The following is a 21,745-nucleotide window of genomic DNA, read 5'->3' as shown; positions in this document are numbered from 1 at the left end:
TTCTTGATCATTATACGTTCTACTGTGTACATACCAATACAACAAGGATATCCTGCAATATCCCAAAAAATCATTATAATATGTATATGGATTGTATCAAGACTCATGAATCACATGATAACGCATCTAGTGTCTATTCCGGCTTCTTGAGCATGCTCTTGAGCAACTTCCAGTTCGTTTTCTTTCTGTTTGGCCTTGACTTCTTTCGGGAACCAGGATTTCATAAAGCTGTAAAAGGGAAAACATTGATTTAGCAAACAATAGCACATAAGAATCTTGTGTTGTGTCTTATGGAGCTTGCATGCGAAGAAGCGCAAAAGATGTGGAAAACGCCAGACGTTAAAGGGGATCCTGTAGACTTACTTCATCACTGTGAGATCTAATGAGCCTGTAATCCCCAACCCAGAACATACGAGGTCAGCCTATTCATTCCTCGACATGAACATGGAGTTATGATATGAGGAATCGGACTTACCCTTATCGGCCAACAATACTACTTTACTTCTACACAAAGGACATTCCTCTTTACCTGCTCTCTGCATTTTCACCAAACATCTCACGCAGAAGAGATGTCCACAGCCCAGTCGAATAGGCTTAAACGCTATGGAAGTGCATATCAGACAGGCGTAATCGTCCAAACTGGGTAAAATCCTGGAATAGAACGTCAAGCATTGAAGTTTGTCAGTTAATAATCGATTGCCGCAGGTCGAAATGAGGTTGTCTACACTTACGGTAATAGAGTGTTAGTCAGACTCGCCAGCAAAATATGAGGTAATGAAGTATTGTAGAATGTCCATGTCGATACGTTCCCATTGTCATCAACGCGGGTTGATAGTGTCGATTGAACGAAGGACGGAAACCCTTCTAAAGCAGTTAGGGCAGTACGTTTATCGTGTTTCTTCAGGATTCTATTTATCGTGCAACATGACGAGTGTCAGCCTGATGTCAACAGGGTGGGCGAGACACAATCAGAGCATTGATAGCCGCCCTGGACAGAGAGAGAGAGAGAGTGATTGTGGGACTTCACCTACTTCCTAGCAGCCATGATATTGGCACCTTGAAACCTTTTCAAATCCAATAACCATACATTCAATTTCAAAAACTCCTCCCATGCATTCCTAGATTTTTTACCTTTTATGGACCTCTTATCTCCCAATCCTCTCTTGATCACTTTATTTGCGAAATCTTTTAATCTATTTTCGGCATCCTTAAGGGATCTTTCTCCACGAGTACGTTCAGCGGATGATTCGAATATCTCAGATTCGATCCATAAGGTGAATATCTCCCGCCATATGTACAAGTCCTTCTTGGACGTTTTGCCCGATCGGTGATATTTCGATACGATCGGTACTGAGCTGGGATCAACATTGAAGTATTCGCTCGAAGTGGGTATGGACGAGGATGTACTGGCTGTTGGAGGGATCGACATGATTTGTACATGGGATGAATTGGATGGAGAGATTGTAGATGAGATTATCTGACAGACATTTTCAACTGCGTCTTTGAATAATATTTGCTGTTTGGCGTGAAATGTCGATAAAGATGTCAGAGCCGATGTGAGAAGATGGAAAAATTCGAGATCGGATGATAGGGGGATGATAAAATCTCTTTGATGGGTGTGGGTGGTAGGCGAAGATGAAGATGAACTGGAAATCTCAGGAATCACCTCTTGGGATGGATCACGAGATGCAGTATTTGGATTTGACATGTCAGATGGTATACTTGGGAAAGGAAATTCCTTGATTTTGGGTGTAGAAGATGGACTGTTTTCTATGATGGAATCGCCGATTGTCAAATCACCCATGCTCTCCCTTATATCTTTGCCACTGGCGATGGCGAAGATGGGCGATAAAGCAGATTTCATCTTCTGTAGTGTCGGACTGGAAGGAATGATAGGGCTTCGAAGCCTATCGAATGGACGGGGAGTGGCCGTGACAGAAGGTGCGTCTGGGTAAGAATTCTGCTCATCTTCATCTTCATCCTCTGTATCTGGGTCTGTGTCTTCGAGTGGTGTGGAGAGGGGGAAAGGGGAGGGCGAGAATGATAGAGAAGATTGCGATGGAGAAGGAGAAGCTTGGACGTGTAGCCTCAGTTGAGGTGTTGGGTTGGATGGATCACCTGATTGGATGAACAAGGTAGTTTCAACCAGGATTGGAAAATGAATCAAAGTGGAGCCTTGGATAAAGATTATAAAAAAGAGACTGCACTCTGACTCACCAACCAGGACATATTCAGCCTTCACACCACCTTTATTTCCATCCATGACGGCTCGTCTGATGACGGTCCTTCCTCTTTGGGCTTCGGAGGGACTAGGAGTCCTCTCTTCTCTCAATCTCTCTTGCGCTTCTAAAAATTCAGCTACACTCAGCGGTCGTTGTGGTAGATCTGCCAGGGAGAATTCATTTGAAGGTGTCGAAGGCTGAGAAGTGTCTGAAAGCAGTCGTAAACGGAACTTCCTATGATGCTGATTGATCGGTGTTGGCGATATTACACTGTCTTTCGTTGGAGGTAGAGATAGGATATTCGTATTGGACGTAGGGTGCGTATCAGGTAATGGATCGACGATGACTTCCTGTGGTATTTTGACCCGTGTATGGCTTTGGGGGTGAGATGAAGAAGGGTCAGAACCAGATTGGATAGTACGTGGTGTACCCTCTGGCGATTCATATTCAAATTCTAATACCTCTTCCTCTTCTCCTCCTCCTCCTTTTGCTGTTCCGCTGGTCGATGGTTCCGAGGTGGTCGTTGATGAAGTCGGATCCAGCTCAGCAGTGATCAATAATTTGTGTAGTACTTCAGGTGAAAGGCCCATTGACGTGAGTTCATGTACGACATTTTTGATCAATTTCTTGAGCTGCGGTTGTAAGTCGGAGGACATTTGTTCGTGGTTAGCTGGGGTGAGTCTAGGAGTGTAAGCTTACTCACCCGACCATATTCAATAGCAGAATCTTTCCACTCGGGAGGAAATGATGAGTCCTCCAGTATATGCTGGAATTCTTTCCCGTACTTCATCTCGTCAAGCCCTAGCTATGTGTATGAGGCCGAGTAGCGATTGAGTGACGAGTCGTTATCGCTACTGTTCCGAGCGAAACCTATCTGCTGAGGTAAAGAAGGAATGTGTTGATGGTTGAGAAGGGATGCAATGATGATCTGATGTTGAATTTGATGGTAAATCTGATGGTGATGGTTGATCAAAGGAAGGTGGTGACATCCCACCCCACTCGTGTGACCACTGGTTAAGGTCGGAATTGTTCAGCGTATATGGTATGAGGAGAAAATGACCACAGTGTCACAGAGGACTATGGAAGTTTCGGTTGACTAGAGGGTGATCACTGTTGATCATGTGTAAATGTCTATCTATCTCATGATTTCGTGTTGAATGTTCAACACACGTTTATGACCGTTGAATGGGATGCCATAATCACGAGTATGCAACAACAACGACGACCCACCTGTAATCTGGCCCAGGCACGCTTCCATCTGATCACCCAAGATTAGCACCTGCAACTGCAATGATGAATACATTAAGATATCATACATATTGTTACATTCCATCTCCCATATCACCTTGATTAGAGTCCCGTCCTTCTGTTATACATGGCCAACTGGACTGGCATCTCTGCCAAACAGCAAGATGAGATCGACAACCTACTGGCAAGCATTCCCGCAAGGGAGATCCCGACCTATGACGAGTTATCCTACGATGATTTCCTAGTAGGTGTGCATTGTTCTCCTTTCTCCCTTTGGCTTTCTGCTAAAAACCTACATCATACGATAGAATCATCACCTGATCCCCAACAAACCCTTTATCTTCTCGTCAATCGCTACATCGAAATGGTCTGCTTCCGCCAGGTTTCGAGCTCCCATTGCTTTCAAAGCAGTATCCCAACCAAACTTGTCTGCGCTCAGACCGTACGCTCATCACCTCGTGCCAGTTGCCAATACACTCCAACAACAGTTTTCAGAATTCGAAAGGACCGAAAGACCTCTAGGGGAAGTACTGGACCTATGGGAGAAGGGCGAGGGAAAGGGTTTGTATGTGAAAGATTGGCATCTGATGGCTGAGATAGAAAGTGAGAGGAGAGGTGTTAAAGAGGTCTATGAAGTACCGGATTGTCTTAGAGGTATGTCCTTCTTCCTTACCTATATTCGTGCATATGATATATGGATAACTAATCCAGATGATCGGACGGATGACAATGTAATACAGATGACTGGCTCAATCCATCCTACACACCTGATTCTCGACATCCCACACGGGAGACTGTTGGTACATCCGCTTCCACGTCGGATTTCAGATTCACCTACCTCGGTCCACCCCTGACATACACACCGCTCCATAGAGATGTGTATGGATCCTACTCCTGGTCAGCTAATGTAGTTGGTAGGAAAGTATGGTGGTTGTTCCCTCCTGATCGACTAGATGGGGTGAAAGATCAGCATGGAGAACTGGTTTTTGACGTGGGGGATTTGGAAGATGAAGGTCGGGCGATCAAGATACTTCAGCAGGTGAATCTACATGACTCGTGGCTGAGTTTGGTGCTAACACTGTATAATACGTAGGAAGGGGAGATCATATTTGTACCTAGCGGATGGCATCATCAAGTAGTCAATCTTGATTTTGTGAGTTGCACCTCCCCCACCTTTTCTGACCCAAACCACGTACTGATCTGGTGAATGAACAAGTGTATATCAATCAATCACAATTTCTTCTCATCACCTACTCTTCCAAGGATATACGATACTCTAAGCGCATCCCAAGAAAGGGTAGAAGAGTCAATCTCAGATGTGAAGGCTATGATCATACAGAGATTAGGGTCAGAAGGAGATGCATGGGAGAAAGAGTGGGTCGAGGAAGTTCAATCGCTTTTGGAGAGAGATGCAGGATGGAACTGGAAGGGATTCTGGCAGACTGTGGCCAAGAACGTCATCGTGAGTGTTGTTCTTATTTCGGAACAAGCTGAAACCCGTCACAGGGTCCACCTGCACCTTTACACCTATCTCCGCCTGTCCAATTGAGAGATGAGTGGATCCGACACGCCATTGAGCGATTCAAACTCCGAAGGGAATGGGTTTTACAGGATGATATCCGCATGACCATCGAGGAGATACAACGATCAATCGGGTATGAGAGATGATCTTCGGTGATTCGGCTGATGCTGTGCTGCTGAGCACGGTCTGTGCATCCCAAAGGACCCCCCTTCCGGAGATTAGTGATGACACTCGGATCCGTCACATCGTCATTTATGCAAGGTCGTGGTTGATTCATCCACCGTCACATCGTCATTTATGCAAGGTCGTGGTTGATTCATCCACCGTCATGTCACCTCTCAAACTTACACATTAACCATCGATCATTGATCATACCTTCTCCTGCTACTGCATATATAACTCACCTAGCTCAAACACACTCTTACTCTTATCATACATACTTGTACACCACAATATATCTGAACGACCTACCTCAGACCACAAGATCTATCAAGATGAACATCGGCGCTCTCATCTGGCATCTCTTCATCAGCTTCTTCGAAAGTCTTCGTGCCAATCCAATGGTACTGGACGGACTGAGAGTATTGTTAGCGGGGACATTCTTTGAGTTTAGTAGGAGGTCTGCTACATCCGTATGGAGTACTTTCACCGATAGTAAGACTTTTATTTCATCATCTCCGGAATTCGCTGTATCAGCAGACATACAGACTTAGACTGACACGATCCTCAATCGGACAGGCTTCTTCATCACCGCTACCATATCAGACCACGACGAAGCGTACGATTGGGTATCCCAATACCTGGAAACACACGCACCTATCATGCTTCCCTCCCCGTCATCTCGACCACAACACTTCGATCCTGCTCGTTACACAATCAAGACCAATCTGATGGAAGCAGTTTACCCTACTGGAAAAGCTGCTCCAAGACATATACATCTTGCTGCGAAACGACCAAGAAATAATCGAGGGATTGGTCAAGCTCGCCGCTTGCGACGCATGCACCGAGATATGTATGATTCAGAGTCGGATGATTATGAGAGCGATGAAGATGAGGAGAAAGATGCGGTCTTGCATGTTGAACCTTCCAGCAGTGAGTCGTTTTCATCCCATTATAACTTTCTGCTATATCTTTCGCTCAGGAAAGCTAATTGTTTGCATACCTGTAGCTATCAGCCAATACATGCAATTCCAGAACAAAATTATCCAATTTCAGATCAAAGATGATGGATTATCGTCGTTCGCCATTAATCAGAGAAAATGGCTCATCATGTCGTGAGCGCTTTTGATATTTCAGATCCTTTAACCTTGTCGTAGATGTCTAAGGTGGATTACTGACGATGATCTTCAGCACTTTCCTAGGAACTCATGACATCTTCACTTCCCTCATCCAGACCGCTCGGAAGGAATACCTTGCTCAACTCCCCAAACGTACTATATCAATATTCTCACCCGAACATGGCTCATGGTATAAGAAATCGACTAGAACAATGAGACCATGGGATTCAATCATCTTACCTGATGAAATCAAGGAATGGTTATTGGCGGATGCGACTGAGTTCTTGGCTGAGAGAGATTTTTATGAAGAAAGAGGTGTACCGCACAGAAGAGGTTATTTGCTGTATGGCGAACCGGGAAGTGGGAAAAGTAGCTTGAGTAAGTTAACCTGAAATCATATCACAAGTGGAATGATGGACTGATTGACCTGGTATACAGTTAGCGCTCTTGCTGCTCAGCTGAGATTAGATATCTATATTGTCAACATCGGTGGTCGATAGTGAGTGGCAGCTGAACGGCTGGATGTTTCTATTGGAGGACAACAAGGGCAACAGCTGATGTAAATTGGGCTCACTTAGCTTGGACGATGATACTCTCAGTAGTCTTATGCAGGATTGCCCTAGTCGATGTATATTGCTGATGGAGGATATGTGAGTAATCATTCTTCCTTCTTCATACGTTAACGATATAGTCTACGCCTCCCTCGCTGACTGTGCTTTCAGTGACTATGCGTTCAAGAAACGGAAGTTACCTGGTAGCAAGAAACGAACCACAGCGCAAATAGATGAAACCAACCCCAACACAGAAGATAAAGTAGAAGATAATGATGATCCAGAAATGTTCCCACCCAATAGCGGGACAACTATCACTTTGTCCGGTCTGTTGAATGCTTTGGATGGTGTAGCCAGTTCAGAAGGAAGGTTGTTATTCTGTACGACCAACTGGAAAGATAAGATTGATCCTGCTTTGTGTAGACCAGGTGAGTCAGCTATGTTGCTAGCTTGATTACCGACACCGAACCTGAAATAGCTGCTGATTCTCCTTGCCAGGTCGTTGTGACGTGTGGATCGAATTCAAGCATGCCACACAAGAACAAGCTCGTAACCTTTTTGTTCACTTCTTCCGAGCTCGGATCCAATACGATCCTCGTAACTCGGTGCATACCACCAACAACTCGAGTCTCAACGCTGAGAGACCCTTCCATTCAACGTCTACTCATTTAGATGATGGCGAAGATCTATCCGCCTTGAGTAAGAAGTTCGCAGCGGCAATTCCCAAAGGCACAGTCTCGGTTTCGGCTCTACAAGGGTACCTGGTCAGATACAAAAGGGATCCTCATGCTGCGGCTGAGCAGGTGGGTAAATGGGTGGAAGGAGGTTGTGGACAGGGTCCGACGATGTTTATCAAAGACGGGAAAGTCCAGGAGAGGGAGATGGATGAAGTTGTAAAGGCAGGGGATGATAGTGGGTTCTCGGATGAAATTAGGAATGAGGATAGTGATACGAATGGTGAGCCAAATGGGCATGTGAATGGTGGAGATAGGGGAATTAGCATATTCGATGATGGCATGGACAAGAAACTTGAAAGTATGCCAAATGGATGGGGTAATGGCAATTCAACTGCAATAGCCCAGGGGAATATACTGAGAAGAGCTAGAACCCATTTTAGAACTTTGAGTAGAGGTAAATAGATTAGGTTACGATCTTGATATACGGTTCGATTGTATACACATAACGGACTTCATGATTTCATGTATCTTACTCTTTGTTTTGGTTTGAGATTTCAATAACAGTTTTGATGTAGAGTATGTTACATGTTCGAGTCGGATTCTACGATCTCAGAAGCAAAAGAATCGGTCGCGTAGCTTGAAGGTATACGATACGTATTTTAACAGATTAGCATTGCCCATCACAGTCACCCCATACTGTACCGATCGTTAGGGGGAATTATAAGGAAAAGGGGATTCGGTCGGACGCGCGATCAATTTTCTGCGGGAGACATCTACTGGTAGATCTTTTGATTTTTTTTTATAACCTTATTTTATGTGTGTCTACGTAAATTACTCTGGGTAGTTGGGAGTACAAGTATTGTTCAGGAGTGTCTATACATGTGATCTTTGAGGAAGATGTCGTCTGACGTAGATCTGTTATATGAATGAATTGTCTTTTCTGGAATGGAAAATATCGCACCTCTGACCATTTTAGCAGCAAGTTTTGTCGTCAACGATCGCGTAGCTAGATTTCAAATGGGGATCAACAGGCTTGTGGCAGCTATTTCGTAGCCCTTGTCTCTGTGTTATGGCTATAAAAGAGAGACGCGCGATCAATCCTTTACATTTGCAACTAACTTTGAGTTTTTTTGGAAAGAAACACAGACGGTCAGTGCATAAGAAAGCAAAGGAAAGAGGTGCAGTACAGCATCATCGAATGACCGAGTGACCGGTTGGCCGGATGACCATGATATCGAGATATGTGATAGCTTACAGTAGTATAGTATACACACGTTCTCAGGTCGTGAATCATGTACGTATCTAGTCCTACAGCTGATCCTAGGAGCATTCGCTTAGCACACTTTTAATAAACGATAATGATACTGTACAGGATACAAGCACAGTACTAGGGTATGGGACGGTCGGATTGCTGAGAATCAAAAAAAGAAACAAGGCTGAATCAAAAGACAGACGCGCGAATACAGTATGTGTTTCCGTTATCATACACTGTAATCATATTGTTTGGTATCTCGATCACGTAGCGTAATGGTCGGACATGGGGTAGCATCTGTTCTTAACTCATACACAAGCCTTGTCTCGATACCGGCTATCAAAGAGAGACGCGTGATCAAACCTTTCAGTCGCCTAGAAAAGTTTCACTTTTTCGTTAGGTGCTTTGTCCTCCAACAGACTGATTCCCATCGTCCATGTGTAGTCACGGAGGCAAAAGGTCGCCTAGCTCAGTACGATTTGGGATGTAGCAGGCGCGCTCTGAGTTTATAGCCTTTGTCCCATGCTAGGGTTCAAAGAGGGACGTGCGATCAAACCTTTCTCCATTCTCGAATGATTCTTTTTGTGAAGTGACGTTGGAACAAATACTTGCATTGGCTTACAGCTAGTCCCGTACTGTGAAATGTACTCATATTACCTATTCACGTGTGTATCGATGAGATCAAAGTTGAAGATGTCAGTACCATACGGTTCATACACGTACACATACACAGTATCATATTCGGTATATATCAACGACAAATGATCATTTTGCTAATCCCTTTTCAGGAATACTGTATCGCGTAGCTTAGCAGCTTATATGCCCGTATACAGGATGACAAACCATGAAAGTGTAAAGATCGTCCCCGATCTAAGTGAGATGATCGTCACCATGCACTAAAGTCGTAACTAAGGGGTAGCCTAATGTCCAATCGGCTTAAAATAGGACGCGTGATCAATCCTGTTCTTCGAAGTCAGTGCTTTTGCTTCGCCACTAAAGAGCAAATCAAGAACCTCTTCTTACAGTTCTACAGACCTTCCGGTCACAGCTCCCTTCATACAACGCAATCTTCAAGTGGATCATCTACTCCGGACGATCAATCACCTATCAATGAGAAGGTCAACGATACTCCTCCGAAATCTACATACCTAGTCACATCTGAGAAGGATACCGAGAACCATCTCGATACATTGGCAGAGGAGTTTGGCCAAGCAATACCAGACGGTAAAGTATCGGTATCCGCATTACAAGGGTATTTGATGCGATTCAAGCGAGAACCCACCAAGGCTGTGGAGGGTGTGGCTGATTGGTTGGAGAATGGTCGTGGGAAAGGTCCGACGATGACTTTGACTAAGAAGGGAGTGGAAATGAGGGAATTGGACGGTGGGAAGGATAATTTGGACAGGACATGGTTAAAGACAGAGAGGTCAAGAAAGCGAAGAAGGGTAAAAAGGACAAGAAGGATAAGAAGGATAAGGAGGATAAGAAAGATAAGAAAGATAAGAAAGATAAGAAGAATACGCAGGGTAACCAAGAAAAAGGTATGGCTCAAGATACGAAAAATGGCGAAGCGAAAGGCGGTGATTCGGACAGGAGTGAATCACTGAAAGAAGAGAATGGCAAGGGGAAAGATGGTGATGAAGAGGGAAATGGGTCGAATGATGAGAAAGTGGAGTAGAAATATTGACCTCTAGGAATATCAATGATTCCAGAAACGGGACCTGGTCAATCGCGATCTATCTTGTATAGTTACTATCACAGAGGTGAAGAAAGAGAGACTGTATATCTAATGTATATATCAATTCATCTTGGAATTGTAACCTGACCAAAGAGTATTTATTGCATCCTCGAAGACATAGTTATGTATCGAGTGTCTGTGCGCAATGAATCCCATGTCTGTGCCACGCCACATGCCAGGAACAGCGGTGAGACGAGGTGATCCGGGTGATGTCACTTTGGTGAAGGGGATGAAGGGGATGAGGAATGAGGAATGTGGAGACCCCAGGCTGGAATGACGTGTGGTTGCGTTAGAAGCGAAGGAATGCAAAGGTAATCTTACTTCTTTACTGCAGTCAGGTCAGATGATCACTGCACCCATACAACAGTCATCAATCCTTAATCCCTCTTTCAAAACTCTTCATCTCGCCACCATCTGATCACCACTCCTACATATATCGTCAACACATCAGGTAACTAGGATATAGACACAGATAAGATGGACTACTTTGCCGAATTCAGACCTACATCCATCCACCCCATCCCAACAACCACCATCTCGGTTGATCCTCCCGGTGGTACACATACACACCATCATGGTCATCCTTCTCATCTACCCCTTCCCACCGATACTTTTGTGAGTCGACGTACCAGTCTTCCCTGTCCATCAACTCTCATGCTGACTCTTCTTGTCTTACAATCGTATAGCCAAGACCCGATGTCCATCTTCTTCATGCGACCAACGTTGGCCACACTGCCCTTTGGGTGTTCTTCACTCTCTTCACTATCGCTTTGGTCGGTGTACTCTTCTTGACTGTGAGAGCTGAGAGAAGGAACCGATACTTCTACGGGTGCGTTAGACTCGTTAGACTCAAATTCCCTTACCTCTTCCAAATCACTAAGCTCGTCTCTGAAACCCTTTTCTCCTCCTTGTCTGCCAATGTACATATAATTATCCATGCTTATCATCCATTTGATAATACGTAGCATCTCCTCACTCGTCCTCACCATCGCTATGGTATCCTACCTCGCCATGTCAACAGGTCTAGGAGTCTACTTCGTTCCAATCCACAACCACGGTGTTCAAGGTTCTCTTCATCACTTCTATCGTCAACTCTACTGGGCGAGATATATCGATTGGCTATTCACCACTCCACTCTTGTTACTCTCTCTCGCATCTCTCGCCGGACTTTCTCCAGCAAGTACACTCGCTGTCATCCTCAGCGATGTATTTATGATTGTCACGGGATTGTTCTCAGCTATTACCCCTGCTAGATGGGCGGCAGGGGAGAGAGCAAGATGGGGTTGGTTCGGTGTCAGCTCGTTTGCGTTTTTGGTCATTTGGGGTATATTATTCACCAATGGTCTGAAAGGTATGTCCGACGATATTCATTATCTTTTAAATGATGATCGGAATGAAGCTGACATGTCATATGATGGATGTAGCTGCCAACTATCGACCTAGAAATACAAAAGGTCTCTTCACTCTCCTTGCAGCTGGTACTTTCCTGTGAGCTTTCCTTTCGACTGCCAACGTTCATAAGAAGAGCTGACCTTGTCTCCTTGGAAAAGCGTTTGGCTTGCCTACCCCATCGTCTTCGGTCTCAGCGAAGGTGCAAACAAGATCACTGTCGATGCTGAGATCATCGCCTACGGTGTACTCGATGTGTGAGTCGACATGTTCATCACGGACATGTCCCCTTTACAATTGACAGAGCTGATTGTGTTTTATCATTCCATATCTCCGTAGCATCGCCAAGATCGGTTTCACCTACGTACTTCTCTTCCTCCACACCCACGACGAGACTGGACCATGGACCTTGCCTGAATGGTGGGTCGAGGCTCCTCAAGGACATGGCCCGGATGGTAGAGGTATCTATGGTTCTCTCGGTTCTAGAGACAGAGATTAGATCCCTTCAGACATCATTGTGTAAAAGGAAGAAAGGAGCAAAGTAAAAACAAAAAGATATCGATTAATATGAATCACGAAGAGCAAAACGTAGGTAGGAAGGATGTGAGAATTGAATCCGATTCGAAGTAAAGAAACTGAAATAAGCAGTAAGCTCATAAACAAAAGAAGTGTAAATCGAACTTGAAACAAGAAGGAACATTTGAAGCAGAATGAAGAGACATCATATTATTTTACGTTACATTACATTGTGGATACACCCTTCACTAGTGATACTTTTTATTTTCTTTTTTTTCTTTGAAGATTGTCAATTTGTACTGTACTCGTACATATAGTTCAATATGTATGTTAAACCGAACAATCATGTATTTTGTGTAAAACAGAAACGACCAATTCTCACCTGAGTAACCTGTGGCACTGTGTAATGTCCAATGATGATGATGAAAAACAGCGCATGGCAGGTTTTATTGTGATGCCGAGCAATGATGTGATTTCAACTTGCAATACTATATGAGGTCTCTTGCCTTCTTGCTGGCCGACGACCATTTGTGTATATTCACAGACCTCTTACATTGTAGTCATCATTTTCACTTGAATGAACATGTTACGTGATACATGGAATATGACCGACCGAAATCTCGTCGATGATAATATGGTTACAATTTACAACATATACTACTCGTAGTACACCTGAATTCCTAACCCACCCAAATAATCGGTGTCCCATCCCAAAGCCCCTCTTCATCCATCCTGTGATACTCTCTCGAACCAATTGATGGACCATCCGTCTACCATACGAAGCACAGTGTCAGCAATATCATTTCGAATCTCGGATGGGTACGATACGATCGAGCTCAATTTATACTCACATCTCCTGTTCAACCTTTCCCCAAATGCTCTATACCTAACGGCATTCAAGGAGACCTCAGGGTGAGGTCGATGCTCGTTAAATGGTATTCCGGCGTTATTGGGTGGGACGAACCGAATGATTGATCCGCCAACATCTTCTACCCTGTTCGTCTATCCCTCATCAGCTGTCTTATCCACGTTGTCAAATGTTATGATTATAAAAAAGGATGACTTGCCTGAACCCAATACGCTTCATGAGCTACAAATCCGACATCAAAAACACATCAGTCCACGTCTCATAAGTTCAGGGTCGCGAGGTCCCTCACTTTATAAATGTCATCCCATCTCACTTGACCTTGCCCTTCGACTTCCGAAGCTGTGCTGAACAATCTTCGAACCAATTTCATCTGTTTGTTATTGATCTTGAAGATGATGCTTGGAACGTCATTCGTTTCGTAACTCGTGATCAAATTATTTGCTGGGAAATTTGGATCCCGTACGTTCGCAACTGTCATCCCCATCGAACGGTCCGGTCTCGTCTTGACTTTCTGAGATGGCGAATCGAATTTGAGTTTGAGGTATGAATGACCTGATTGGGCGAATCTATCCTTATCTTCACCAAGCTTCATCTCGGACATTCCACTCTCGAGACTTGTATCAGGTCCAGTCGGAGTCCATCTAGCAACCCTGTCATTGAGATTGAATAACTCATCTAAATCCTTATTATATACCATCTTCGAATATTGGTACCACTGTTTCATCAACCTTTCACCGAGATCATCTTGCAACAGATAGTTGTATTCCAGCTCTTTGATTGCGGGAGTACGATAAGCGAAAATCTTGTAGATGATATCTATTTGCGGTTTCATTTCGGTGTACCAGTCGATATCTTCTGTTTTCTTGACGAAATCACCTTCTTTGGTTATCCATGCGGTTACGTCAATAGCATCGGAGATCATTGAAGCTTCCCCTATGTTGTTTGGTAAGAACGGATGGTTCACAGGATGTCAGCTGCTATTTTGATTCATCTCAAGAACACCCGAGGTACTCACCAAGCAATCTTTGAGTATGATTACCTAACATCTTTGGCCATTTTGGATGCTTGGGTAGTTCTTGCTCGTACTCCAGCACTACAGTGGAATATGTTCATGATGATCAGTGAGTTATGCAACAGGTTCTCCCCGGCTATTGATAACCTACTGAAATGCCATAAACCCCATTTGGTTTTATCCTCTCGTCCATAAAGTCCGCTCAGACCTGCTAGGAGATAATCCACATAGGACGTTTTCCTGAGGTGTTCAATCGATCGACTAAGGCAGAACAAACCATCGTGGTCGTATTCGTCGTATCTCGTCAAGAAAGAGGTTCTCTATATCACAAATTGATTCAATCGTCAGCGGCGTTGGATCAGAACCCCTGACCCCATATGAGACAGCTTAAAGCTCACTCACGCTATATGGTTCAATGTATATCCTACCTCTTCCCATTGCAAAGTCCATCTGAAGAGCTTTCCCGCTCATCTTCTGAGGATGAGTGATGATCATCTGTGATTTCGTATACTCATCCTGGATTCGACCAGGTGTAAGAACCTGGACTGTAGCTCTCTTACCACCATCTTCCATTCCTAGTTCCACCAGTCTATCTAAGATTTTTCTAACTTTGATCCAGTAGACATACCCTTCGAAGACATCTCGAACTCTACGGTTGAGCAACATCGTGTGCGGATCCAATACCTCAAGGAGATCTTCCGATAGGAGACATGCGTCGGGACTGAAGTAGGGAGTCGATATATGATGGTAGCTCTTTGTGAATCTTGTATTTGTCAACTCACATATCCTGACAGAACTCCTTGATATGATCTGTGAATATCTCCGGATGATCCCTCCATTCGATAATCTGACTATGCCAGTACTCTATACATGAATCTACCACGAAGATGCATTCGTTAAGTGAGAATGGTCGTCTCCTTGCTCCGGCTGTTCGAGAGGCTAAAAAGCAAGGTAAAAATGGTAACTCATGAACATCAGAAGGTACGCTACACAAACGTAGAGGGGTGGATAGTGAACCTAACGACGTCACCTCACCATGATTCCAAGCTATCCATGAGAATCCGCAAGTGTTATCTCTCTGGGCTATAGGTAAAGTCAAGTCGCGAGGACATCCAAGCTTGAACTAGAGTACAATGACCACTGTATCAGGCAAGGCAATCAAACCCTCCTTTTCGGACACTGCTCCAAACTCACCTCATAGAAAGCTTCCATAACTGCATGATCATCCAGTTCCTTATCCGACCATCTCTCTGAAGTACCTCTCCCTGCTCTCCTGCATGCTTGAATCTCCATCTTGGTTCGATTGGTTATCCCATATTCATCTTCTTGTTGAAACCATTCTCGGATCTGCACATTCAATGTGATACAGTATGCATTATGCTGTGGGTAAGTATGTATCAGTCTGATGAGTGGAATGAGATCGATCTCACATGGGGCATTTGATCCAACCATTCTCGGAGTTGTAGGAACCGACTTGTATATGGATCAGTCGGGATGGGAGGAGTGGTCTCTTTCGTCATATCTCTTAGGGTCTTGAGTAATGGGAGGTGTACTATATAGGATTACATATCAGGAGAACATGGGATAATTTGTGATTGGGTTGTATGTGTGGAAGACAAACCAATTTCATGATGGATACCATACATGTCGCACAGACATATACACACACACATACACGCATCAACGCACAGACCTGTGGCTATACTGTTGGCAGTCCATGCACCTGGCGATTCATATTACAGTGTACGCGAGTATGTATGAACCTTGATGTCATTGACATTGATGGATCATTTACAGTATACACCAGACTCGGAAGATAGTATAAGGTACTACGGTATTCCAACTTCTTTTTCTTTCTTTTTCCCCTCAGCTGAATTAAGGCAAACTTTGCAATGATGGAAAACAATCGCCACCACAGATACTGTAAACCTCGCCACTTATCGGTTTCGGATGGTGGTCTCATGATACAGTATCGGAGGACATCATCGGTGGAATGATCGATAAAGGTAGAATGCATATATGCTTACGCGTGAATAAAGGTCCCATCTACTCTATGTATCTTCATGGTCTGATAATCTTGATCCCCCTTCGTTTCCTCCATAACGTCAATCCATCATTCCACAGCTTTCTATCTGTCCCACTGGGAGGTACGAGCTGCATCGTCACGCCTAGAGATTCCACTTCGTAGTTCCTATGTTCGTCATCGAAGAATAGCTGAAACCGCAATAATGAATTGTTAGTCTTTGGTGAGATCGTTCGAAATGACGGGAAGACAGGAAGATAAAAAGGTTGAAAGAGTTATTTTGAGGATAGACTGATAGCTTACCATCTGATCATACGGTATACCTGTCTTCCTATGTATCTCTTTGAAGTGTTTCAATTTTGATCCTGCACGAACATATATGTGTCAGCGATGATGGATTATGATATGATATCGTTTGATTCACCTGGATATATCTCCATCTAACAAGGGTGAGAGTGATTAATGTGTCAGTTGATACTCTGGTGGAGTTGATAGTGACCCAAGCTAGCTGTAACTGTACATCTACCACTTACAGTATTGAAATACGTCACAGCCCTAACGTGATCCCCGCCTTCTTCAGAAGGTAACAACAACATACCCAACGCTTCTCTCGCTCTTCAGACAGTACATGAGATATATTCTGACATGGAAACTGTTGTGAAATAAGAAGCTCACAACTCAGGTGCACTTGTCCTTGATGCCGCAGCAACATGTATCCTCCTTCGTTTCAACTCTGCAAGGATGGAGGGTACTTCCCTATAAAATGAGAGATCTTGACCGCGGCTGTATCAGCCGGTGAATCAGATTCCTATTCATATCTTTGGCTGATACGATAATAATCACAAAACTGGGATGTTATGCAGGGGAGAAAACACTGACCGGTCTACCAGTTGATTCAACACATCACCTTTCCTCTTAATCGGGGGACTTATATGCGTCTGAACCAAACCATATGGTCAGCTGACGGCCCCTTCTGTCTACGCATCAAAGATGATCGTTGGGCTCTCACGTCTATCCAGAGGTCCCATAATGTATAGCTATTGGAAAAAAAATACAAATCAGCTTCTAATCCACAGGTTTCTGGTTATCTGTACAAGGACCAACCCACTCAAGATCAAAAGCCACCAATAACGGCCAAGCCTCTGGATCTTCTTCGTTCAGCTCTCTATACCCACCTGCAGGTTCTGGTGTAGTAGCGCGGGTCTTCCTAGGCATGTCTATATGTCTATATCTGTGTATATGATTCTACTGCTGTCTATCTGGAAAGTGAAAAAGATAATATTAGGTGGCAAGGATAATGAAGCATGCCAATCTTCCGTTGGACAGGATGATCGCGTTGTACTCCGCCTCCACTTTCCCACGGGTGCGGTTGTACCTGATCATTGGAATGCGATTGTGATGATGATGTATGTATGTATGTTCGATTAGCCGGGTGGGGTTATTGCTTGTTGCGGGTGGAGACCGATCAAAAGAGGTACCAGTAATCTTATGCGGGGAGGGATCCAACTGGGTTATGAGAGACGATACCGTATCCCCTATACAATATCGCCTCATCCTACAGCTCATCCTATCTCAAACAAAGTCACCTCTCTCTCTGTCCTAGTCTCAGTGTGTGATTATCTGAATCAGGATTAACCCAACATGTCAACAGAAGAAGCTCAAAAACGTGTGTTATCTCTTGTCACCATCATTGCTGATCACCCACTAATATAGACTATGAATGATGCTCGTAGCTGTCGCCGTGGAAGATAAGCAAGCAGAAATCGAGCAGAAATCAGCTCAAGCAGAAAAGGTGAGTCAAATCGCACAAAATTCATTACGTTCAATGCATGGAAGGGCTCTTCGTATACTTACCGGATGGTACTATTAGGATACGAACGGTACGGCCAAGCCTGACGAACCTGTACCAGTCGTGGAAGATGATCAAGATGAAGAAGAAGACGATGAAGAGTACGATGTAGAAGACGACGAGGATGAAGAAGAAGAGTATGGCGAAGAGGATGATGATGAGGAGGAGTATGATGAAGATGATGATGATGAAGAAGGAGAGGAGATTGATCATGTGGATGTATTGAAGAAGTTCTACGAAGTGAGTAATCCATCTCAACTTGATACTGATCAATCGCAGAACTGTCAATGTTAATGTTCATGCCCATCGTTGTACGACAGAACGAACAACCTGATGAAGATTCTGAGGACGAGGACGACGAAGCTACACCAGCGGCCGACGACGAGAAACCTGCTGAGCCTGCTACCGCAGTGAACGCAGGGACGAAACGTAAGGCCGATGAAACCGTTGAAGGGGAAGAGGAGAATAAGAAAGTAAAAGCTTAAGCTCATCCATATGTTTCATGCATGGGCATATGAAATATGGAATCAGGAAGACATGATTGCTGAAAGGAGTTGTATGAGAATCAAATGGCAATATCAAACAATGAATACATCTATATACGTACATATGAATAAGATAGTCCACGAACTTGTGTATGGATTAATCGAGCGGATTGCATTTGCTATGACTTATGTTCTCGGGCATGAAAGTATGACCTATATACTCATGATGAGCTGAATGACTGTCTGACTTCCACTTGCAAGCACCTTTATCCGTTATTGGAAGTATTTACTCTTCTATGCATGCATCTCTATCTATCTATCTCTTTATCTGTCTTTCTCTAGTCCACTCTACTTGATCAGATTCAATCCCATATCCCAAAAGGCACTCTCCAACCTCACGCATTCATGCCATATCGCCGTCAATCTCGCCAATCTAGCTTCTGTAGGTGGATCTTCCGCTATCCTTCGTTCGAGGTTTTCTACGACAAGAGCCAAATTCATATTGGAAGTCAGTAAGGCAGTGACTAGATAACTTGGACCGCGAGAGTCGAAATGGAATCGAATCCGAAGAGAGTGAGAGAGAGTCTGCTTCCGAACTCACCTATACCTCTTTCGACAGCTCCCAAAAAATCCTTCCCACTGTAATCCTCCATCCATTTCTTATACAGATTGCCTTCCATCTTGGCTTCTCCAAGTTCAACCTGCTTCTTTAACCATAATCCGACTTCTCCATATCCGATCAAACAAGATGCTACGGACATGTACAGATCGAGTATATCACCTTGAGTGCCAATATCAATGACATATCGTGCGTATGCTGCGCAAGGGGCTGATTCGGGTGTGGATTGCAATTGGTCGAGGGAGATACCGAAGGATTCGCAGTACTACTCGTTATATCGATCAGACTCAACATACCTCTTCCCTCCTTATGATTCATGAAATACTGCGAATGGACGGTACTCACACTGACATGCATCTCAGATTCCCTCGCTATATGCCCAGCAATATCGGTAAATGCCTTTATATCTTCGAACGTGTTTGCTTTGTATGCTCCCAAGGCATGGGCTCGGGCATCTACACACGAACGCCATCAGCTCAGAACCACATCTGTAATGGAAGTCATAGAAGTAGCTGACACGTACAGTGTTTAAGATAATGATAATCCTGCTTGATATAATGCTCAAAACATTCTTTGGGAAGCGTTCCTTTGCCTAGTTGGACGACAAATGGGTGTTCTACCTGTTCATTGCGATGCGGATAAGTAAAGTGTCTTTCGGAGAAGAAAGGGGAGATGACTCACGTATGATTTCCACAATGGTAGATTCGATTGGATCAAGTGCGATACGAATGGATGAGGGTTATATTTGGTAGGACTCAAAGGGAAAGTACCACTGAAGTCAACAAATTGTTTCCTTCAAGATACGCAAATCACTCACGGTGGTAAAGCCCTTTTCACACTTAGATGAGCATGATTCAATGGTCCGTGGCCATGGCCAAAGGGATATGAAGATGCTATAGCGGTTTTGGTGTATGATATAGCTTTTTTGAATATTCGAAGATTCGCGTCTATCGCAAGTCCAAGCGGTTTTGAAGTATAAGCGGTATGTCTGCCGGTGTATTGCGATTGTGAACGACGCGTATACATTGAATGTCAATTACTCACTGGGTTCATCTCTCGGTTCAGTGGCATGAGCACAAGCGATGGCTGTACTTAACGTACATCCCGTCCCATGGGTGTTGTTACTATCAATCTTCTTTCCCACAAACAACGCTACCACTTCTCCTTTATTCACTAATACATCCACTACCAGTTCTTTCTCCTCCCCTATGCTTTGGGGTATCTGTTTGTAGCTCGAATAGAGCGATAGGACCTCGATCGTATCTAAATCGTCATCGCCTTCTTCCCAGAAGATCTCATAATCTCCTTTTTCCTTCTTCCTAATTTCCAATATCTCTCTCCTTGATATAGAGGTATGACCACCTTTGAGGAGGACAGTGAAAGCTCCAGTTTTGGTGTTGGTCATTTTGGCCAATTCAATCATTTGTTCCAAATTCAATTGACTGTTATTATCACTGGCATGGGAAGAGTAACCAGTAAGTTTGATGGCTTCTGGTATATTCGGCGTGAAATAATCCACAAGGGGATATAATTCGTTCATCGCCTGGATAGCATCTTCAGGTAAGAGCGTATGACCCGATGTTGATATCATAACTGGATCCAAGACTATGATCGTATCTAACTGTTTGAGTTGTTTGGAAAGGGCGAGGATGATGGATGAATTGGTAAGCATACCGAGTTTGATACATCTTGGATAATCGTCTGAAACGACTGATTTTAACTGTTTATCATTCATCAGCAACACATGATCAGCTTACAGATGTAATAACGAAGGAAATCAACAGAGAGGTTGTATTGGGATGAAACAAACTTACCTGCTGTACGACGAAATCAGCTGGTATTTCATGTACACCCTGTACGCCGTTTGTATTCTGAGCTGTTAGAGCGGTTATCACGGATGATCCATAACATCCAAATGCTTCTATCGTTTTCAGATCCGCCTGTTACAGTAGTTATAGTATGAGCTCATGTCATGAATTGAATAGATCCACTGGCTAGCTCACCTGTATACCTGCACCTCCGGATGAGTCGCTTCCTGCGAATTGTTGTTCATCAGCTCAAGCACTTCCTACGGTTGAGCTAGATACCCACCTGCGATGGTGAGAATGTGAGGTCTCTTCTTGGCTTCGAGTGACATGGTGGACGGAACCATGCTATCTATGCACCAGGAATTATGCTTATTTTGTTGCTTTCAAGAATGATCGCACTCATCTCAATGCGGATCTCAACCTTCTCGTATGCTCTCTTGGCCTGAACGGGATCTCCGAACAGGATTCAATTATTTGATTATCTATTTATCCGATCTACCGGGAGATGAGCATGACGTGGTGTTGTTCAAAAGGACTTGACAGCGGTGTACGCCGCCGTGTATGCGAAGAAGGGTGGGGGGTGGGAGTGATAACACATTCATTCGTGGGATATTGATCACACCCGAGTCAAAAGTCAAAAATCAAAAGCATGTCATGTTGCATCTATATAGACCGGAACATCTCTCGTG

The 21,745-nt window shown here is 44.1% G+C and overlaps 9 protein-coding genes across 9 annotated transcripts; 5 read left to right on the top strand and 4 right to left on the bottom strand.

The window, feature by feature from the left end:
- Nucleotides 1-110: 110 nt before the first annotated feature.
- Nucleotides 111-3,012, bottom strand: V865_000065 (uncharacterized protein; the record flags this gene model as incomplete). Its single annotated transcript, XM_066223897.1, has 8 exons — nucleotides 111-228; nucleotides 364-388; nucleotides 476-651; nucleotides 732-908; nucleotides 1,032-1,355; nucleotides 1,398-2,118; nucleotides 2,218-2,854; nucleotides 2,926-3,012. The coding sequence occupies 8 exons, from the start codon at nucleotides 3,010-3,012 to the stop codon at nucleotides 111-113; spliced, it is 2,265 nt and encodes a 754-aa protein (XP_066079994.1).
- Nucleotides 3,013-3,597: 585 nt separating this feature from the next.
- On the top strand, nucleotides 3,598-5,138 carry V865_000064 (uncharacterized protein; the record flags this gene model as incomplete). The annotated part of the gene is made up of 6 exons (XM_066223896.1): nucleotides 3,598-3,714; nucleotides 3,779-4,124; nucleotides 4,211-4,509; nucleotides 4,564-4,623; nucleotides 4,687-4,932; nucleotides 4,977-5,138. The coding sequence occupies 6 exons, from the start codon at nucleotides 3,598-3,600 to the stop codon at nucleotides 5,136-5,138; spliced, it is 1,230 nt and encodes a 409-aa protein (XP_066079993.1).
- A 348-nt stretch (nucleotides 5,139-5,486) lies between these two features.
- On the top strand, nucleotides 5,487-7,959 carry V865_000063 (uncharacterized protein; the record flags this gene model as incomplete). The annotated part of the gene is made up of 8 exons (XM_066223895.1): nucleotides 5,487-5,646; nucleotides 5,731-6,084; nucleotides 6,161-6,266; nucleotides 6,343-6,647; nucleotides 6,708-6,768; nucleotides 6,848-6,919; nucleotides 6,992-7,248; nucleotides 7,319-7,959. 8 exons carry the CDS (start codon nucleotides 5,487-5,489, stop codon nucleotides 7,957-7,959), a joined length of 1,956 nt encoding a protein of 651 aa, XP_066079992.1.
- Nucleotides 7,960-9,672: 1,713 nt separating this feature from the next.
- Nucleotides 9,673-10,427, top strand: V865_000062 (uncharacterized protein; the record flags this gene model as incomplete). The annotated part of the gene is made up of 2 exons (XM_066223894.1): nucleotides 9,673-10,081; nucleotides 10,168-10,427. 2 exons carry the CDS (start codon nucleotides 9,673-9,675, stop codon nucleotides 10,425-10,427), a joined length of 669 nt encoding a protein of 222 aa, XP_066079991.1.
- Nucleotides 10,428-10,964: 537 nt separating this feature from the next.
- V865_000061 (uncharacterized protein) lies at nucleotides 10,965-12,375 on the top strand (the record flags this gene model as incomplete). Its single annotated transcript, XM_066223893.1, has 6 exons — nucleotides 10,965-11,102; nucleotides 11,174-11,316; nucleotides 11,453-11,838; nucleotides 11,912-11,975; nucleotides 12,038-12,133; nucleotides 12,216-12,375. 6 exons carry the CDS (start codon nucleotides 10,965-10,967, stop codon nucleotides 12,373-12,375), a joined length of 987 nt encoding a protein of 328 aa, XP_066079990.1.
- A 740-nt stretch (nucleotides 12,376-13,115) lies between these two features.
- On the bottom strand, nucleotides 13,116-15,565 carry V865_000060 (uncharacterized protein; the record flags this gene model as incomplete). Its single annotated transcript, XM_066223892.1, has 10 exons — nucleotides 13,116-13,162; nucleotides 13,244-13,386; nucleotides 13,460-13,482; nucleotides 13,550-14,193; nucleotides 14,276-14,353; nucleotides 14,424-14,592; nucleotides 14,675-14,993; nucleotides 15,055-15,211; nucleotides 15,308-15,395; nucleotides 15,467-15,565. 10 exons carry the CDS (start codon nucleotides 15,563-15,565, stop codon nucleotides 13,116-13,118), a joined length of 1,767 nt encoding a protein of 588 aa, XP_066079989.1.
- Nucleotides 15,566-16,333: 768 nt separating this feature from the next.
- On the bottom strand, nucleotides 16,334-17,510 carry V865_000059 (magnesium-dependent phosphatase-1; the record flags this gene model as incomplete). The annotated part of the gene is made up of 8 exons (XM_066223891.1): nucleotides 16,334-16,486; nucleotides 16,599-16,660; nucleotides 16,720-16,735; nucleotides 16,829-16,910; nucleotides 16,971-17,078; nucleotides 17,175-17,233; nucleotides 17,305-17,332; nucleotides 17,404-17,510. The coding sequence occupies 8 exons, from the start codon at nucleotides 17,508-17,510 to the stop codon at nucleotides 16,334-16,336; spliced, it is 615 nt and encodes a 204-aa protein (XP_066079988.1).
- Nucleotides 17,511-17,936: 426 nt separating this feature from the next.
- V865_000058 (uncharacterized protein) lies at nucleotides 17,937-18,629 on the top strand (the record flags this gene model as incomplete). The annotated part of the gene is made up of 4 exons (XM_066223890.1): nucleotides 17,937-17,961; nucleotides 18,029-18,087; nucleotides 18,166-18,384; nucleotides 18,465-18,629. 4 exons carry the CDS (start codon nucleotides 17,937-17,939, stop codon nucleotides 18,627-18,629), a joined length of 468 nt encoding a protein of 155 aa, XP_066079987.1.
- A 348-nt stretch (nucleotides 18,630-18,977) lies between these two features.
- V865_000057 (phosphomethylpyrimidine kinase) lies at nucleotides 18,978-21,400 on the bottom strand (the record flags this gene model as incomplete). The annotated part of the gene is made up of 10 exons (XM_066223889.1): nucleotides 18,978-19,108; nucleotides 19,231-19,513; nucleotides 19,594-19,703; nucleotides 19,772-19,868; nucleotides 19,930-20,002; nucleotides 20,066-20,195; nucleotides 20,293-20,968; nucleotides 21,063-21,188; nucleotides 21,252-21,283; nucleotides 21,340-21,400. 10 exons carry the CDS (start codon nucleotides 21,398-21,400, stop codon nucleotides 18,978-18,980), a joined length of 1,719 nt encoding a protein of 572 aa, XP_066079986.1.
- Between the last annotated feature and the right edge of the window lie 345 nt (nucleotides 21,401-21,745).

The sequence above is a fragment of the Kwoniella europaea genome, chromosome 1 (assembly GCF_036810445.1).
Source record: "Kwoniella europaea PYCC6329 chromosome 1, complete sequence".
NCBI classification, from domain to species: Eukaryota; Fungi; Basidiomycota; class Tremellomycetes; order Tremellales; family Cryptococcaceae; genus Kwoniella; species Kwoniella europaea.
Note: the sequence above shows the minus strand (reverse complement) of the source record. Positions and strands in the feature narration are given on the sequence as shown.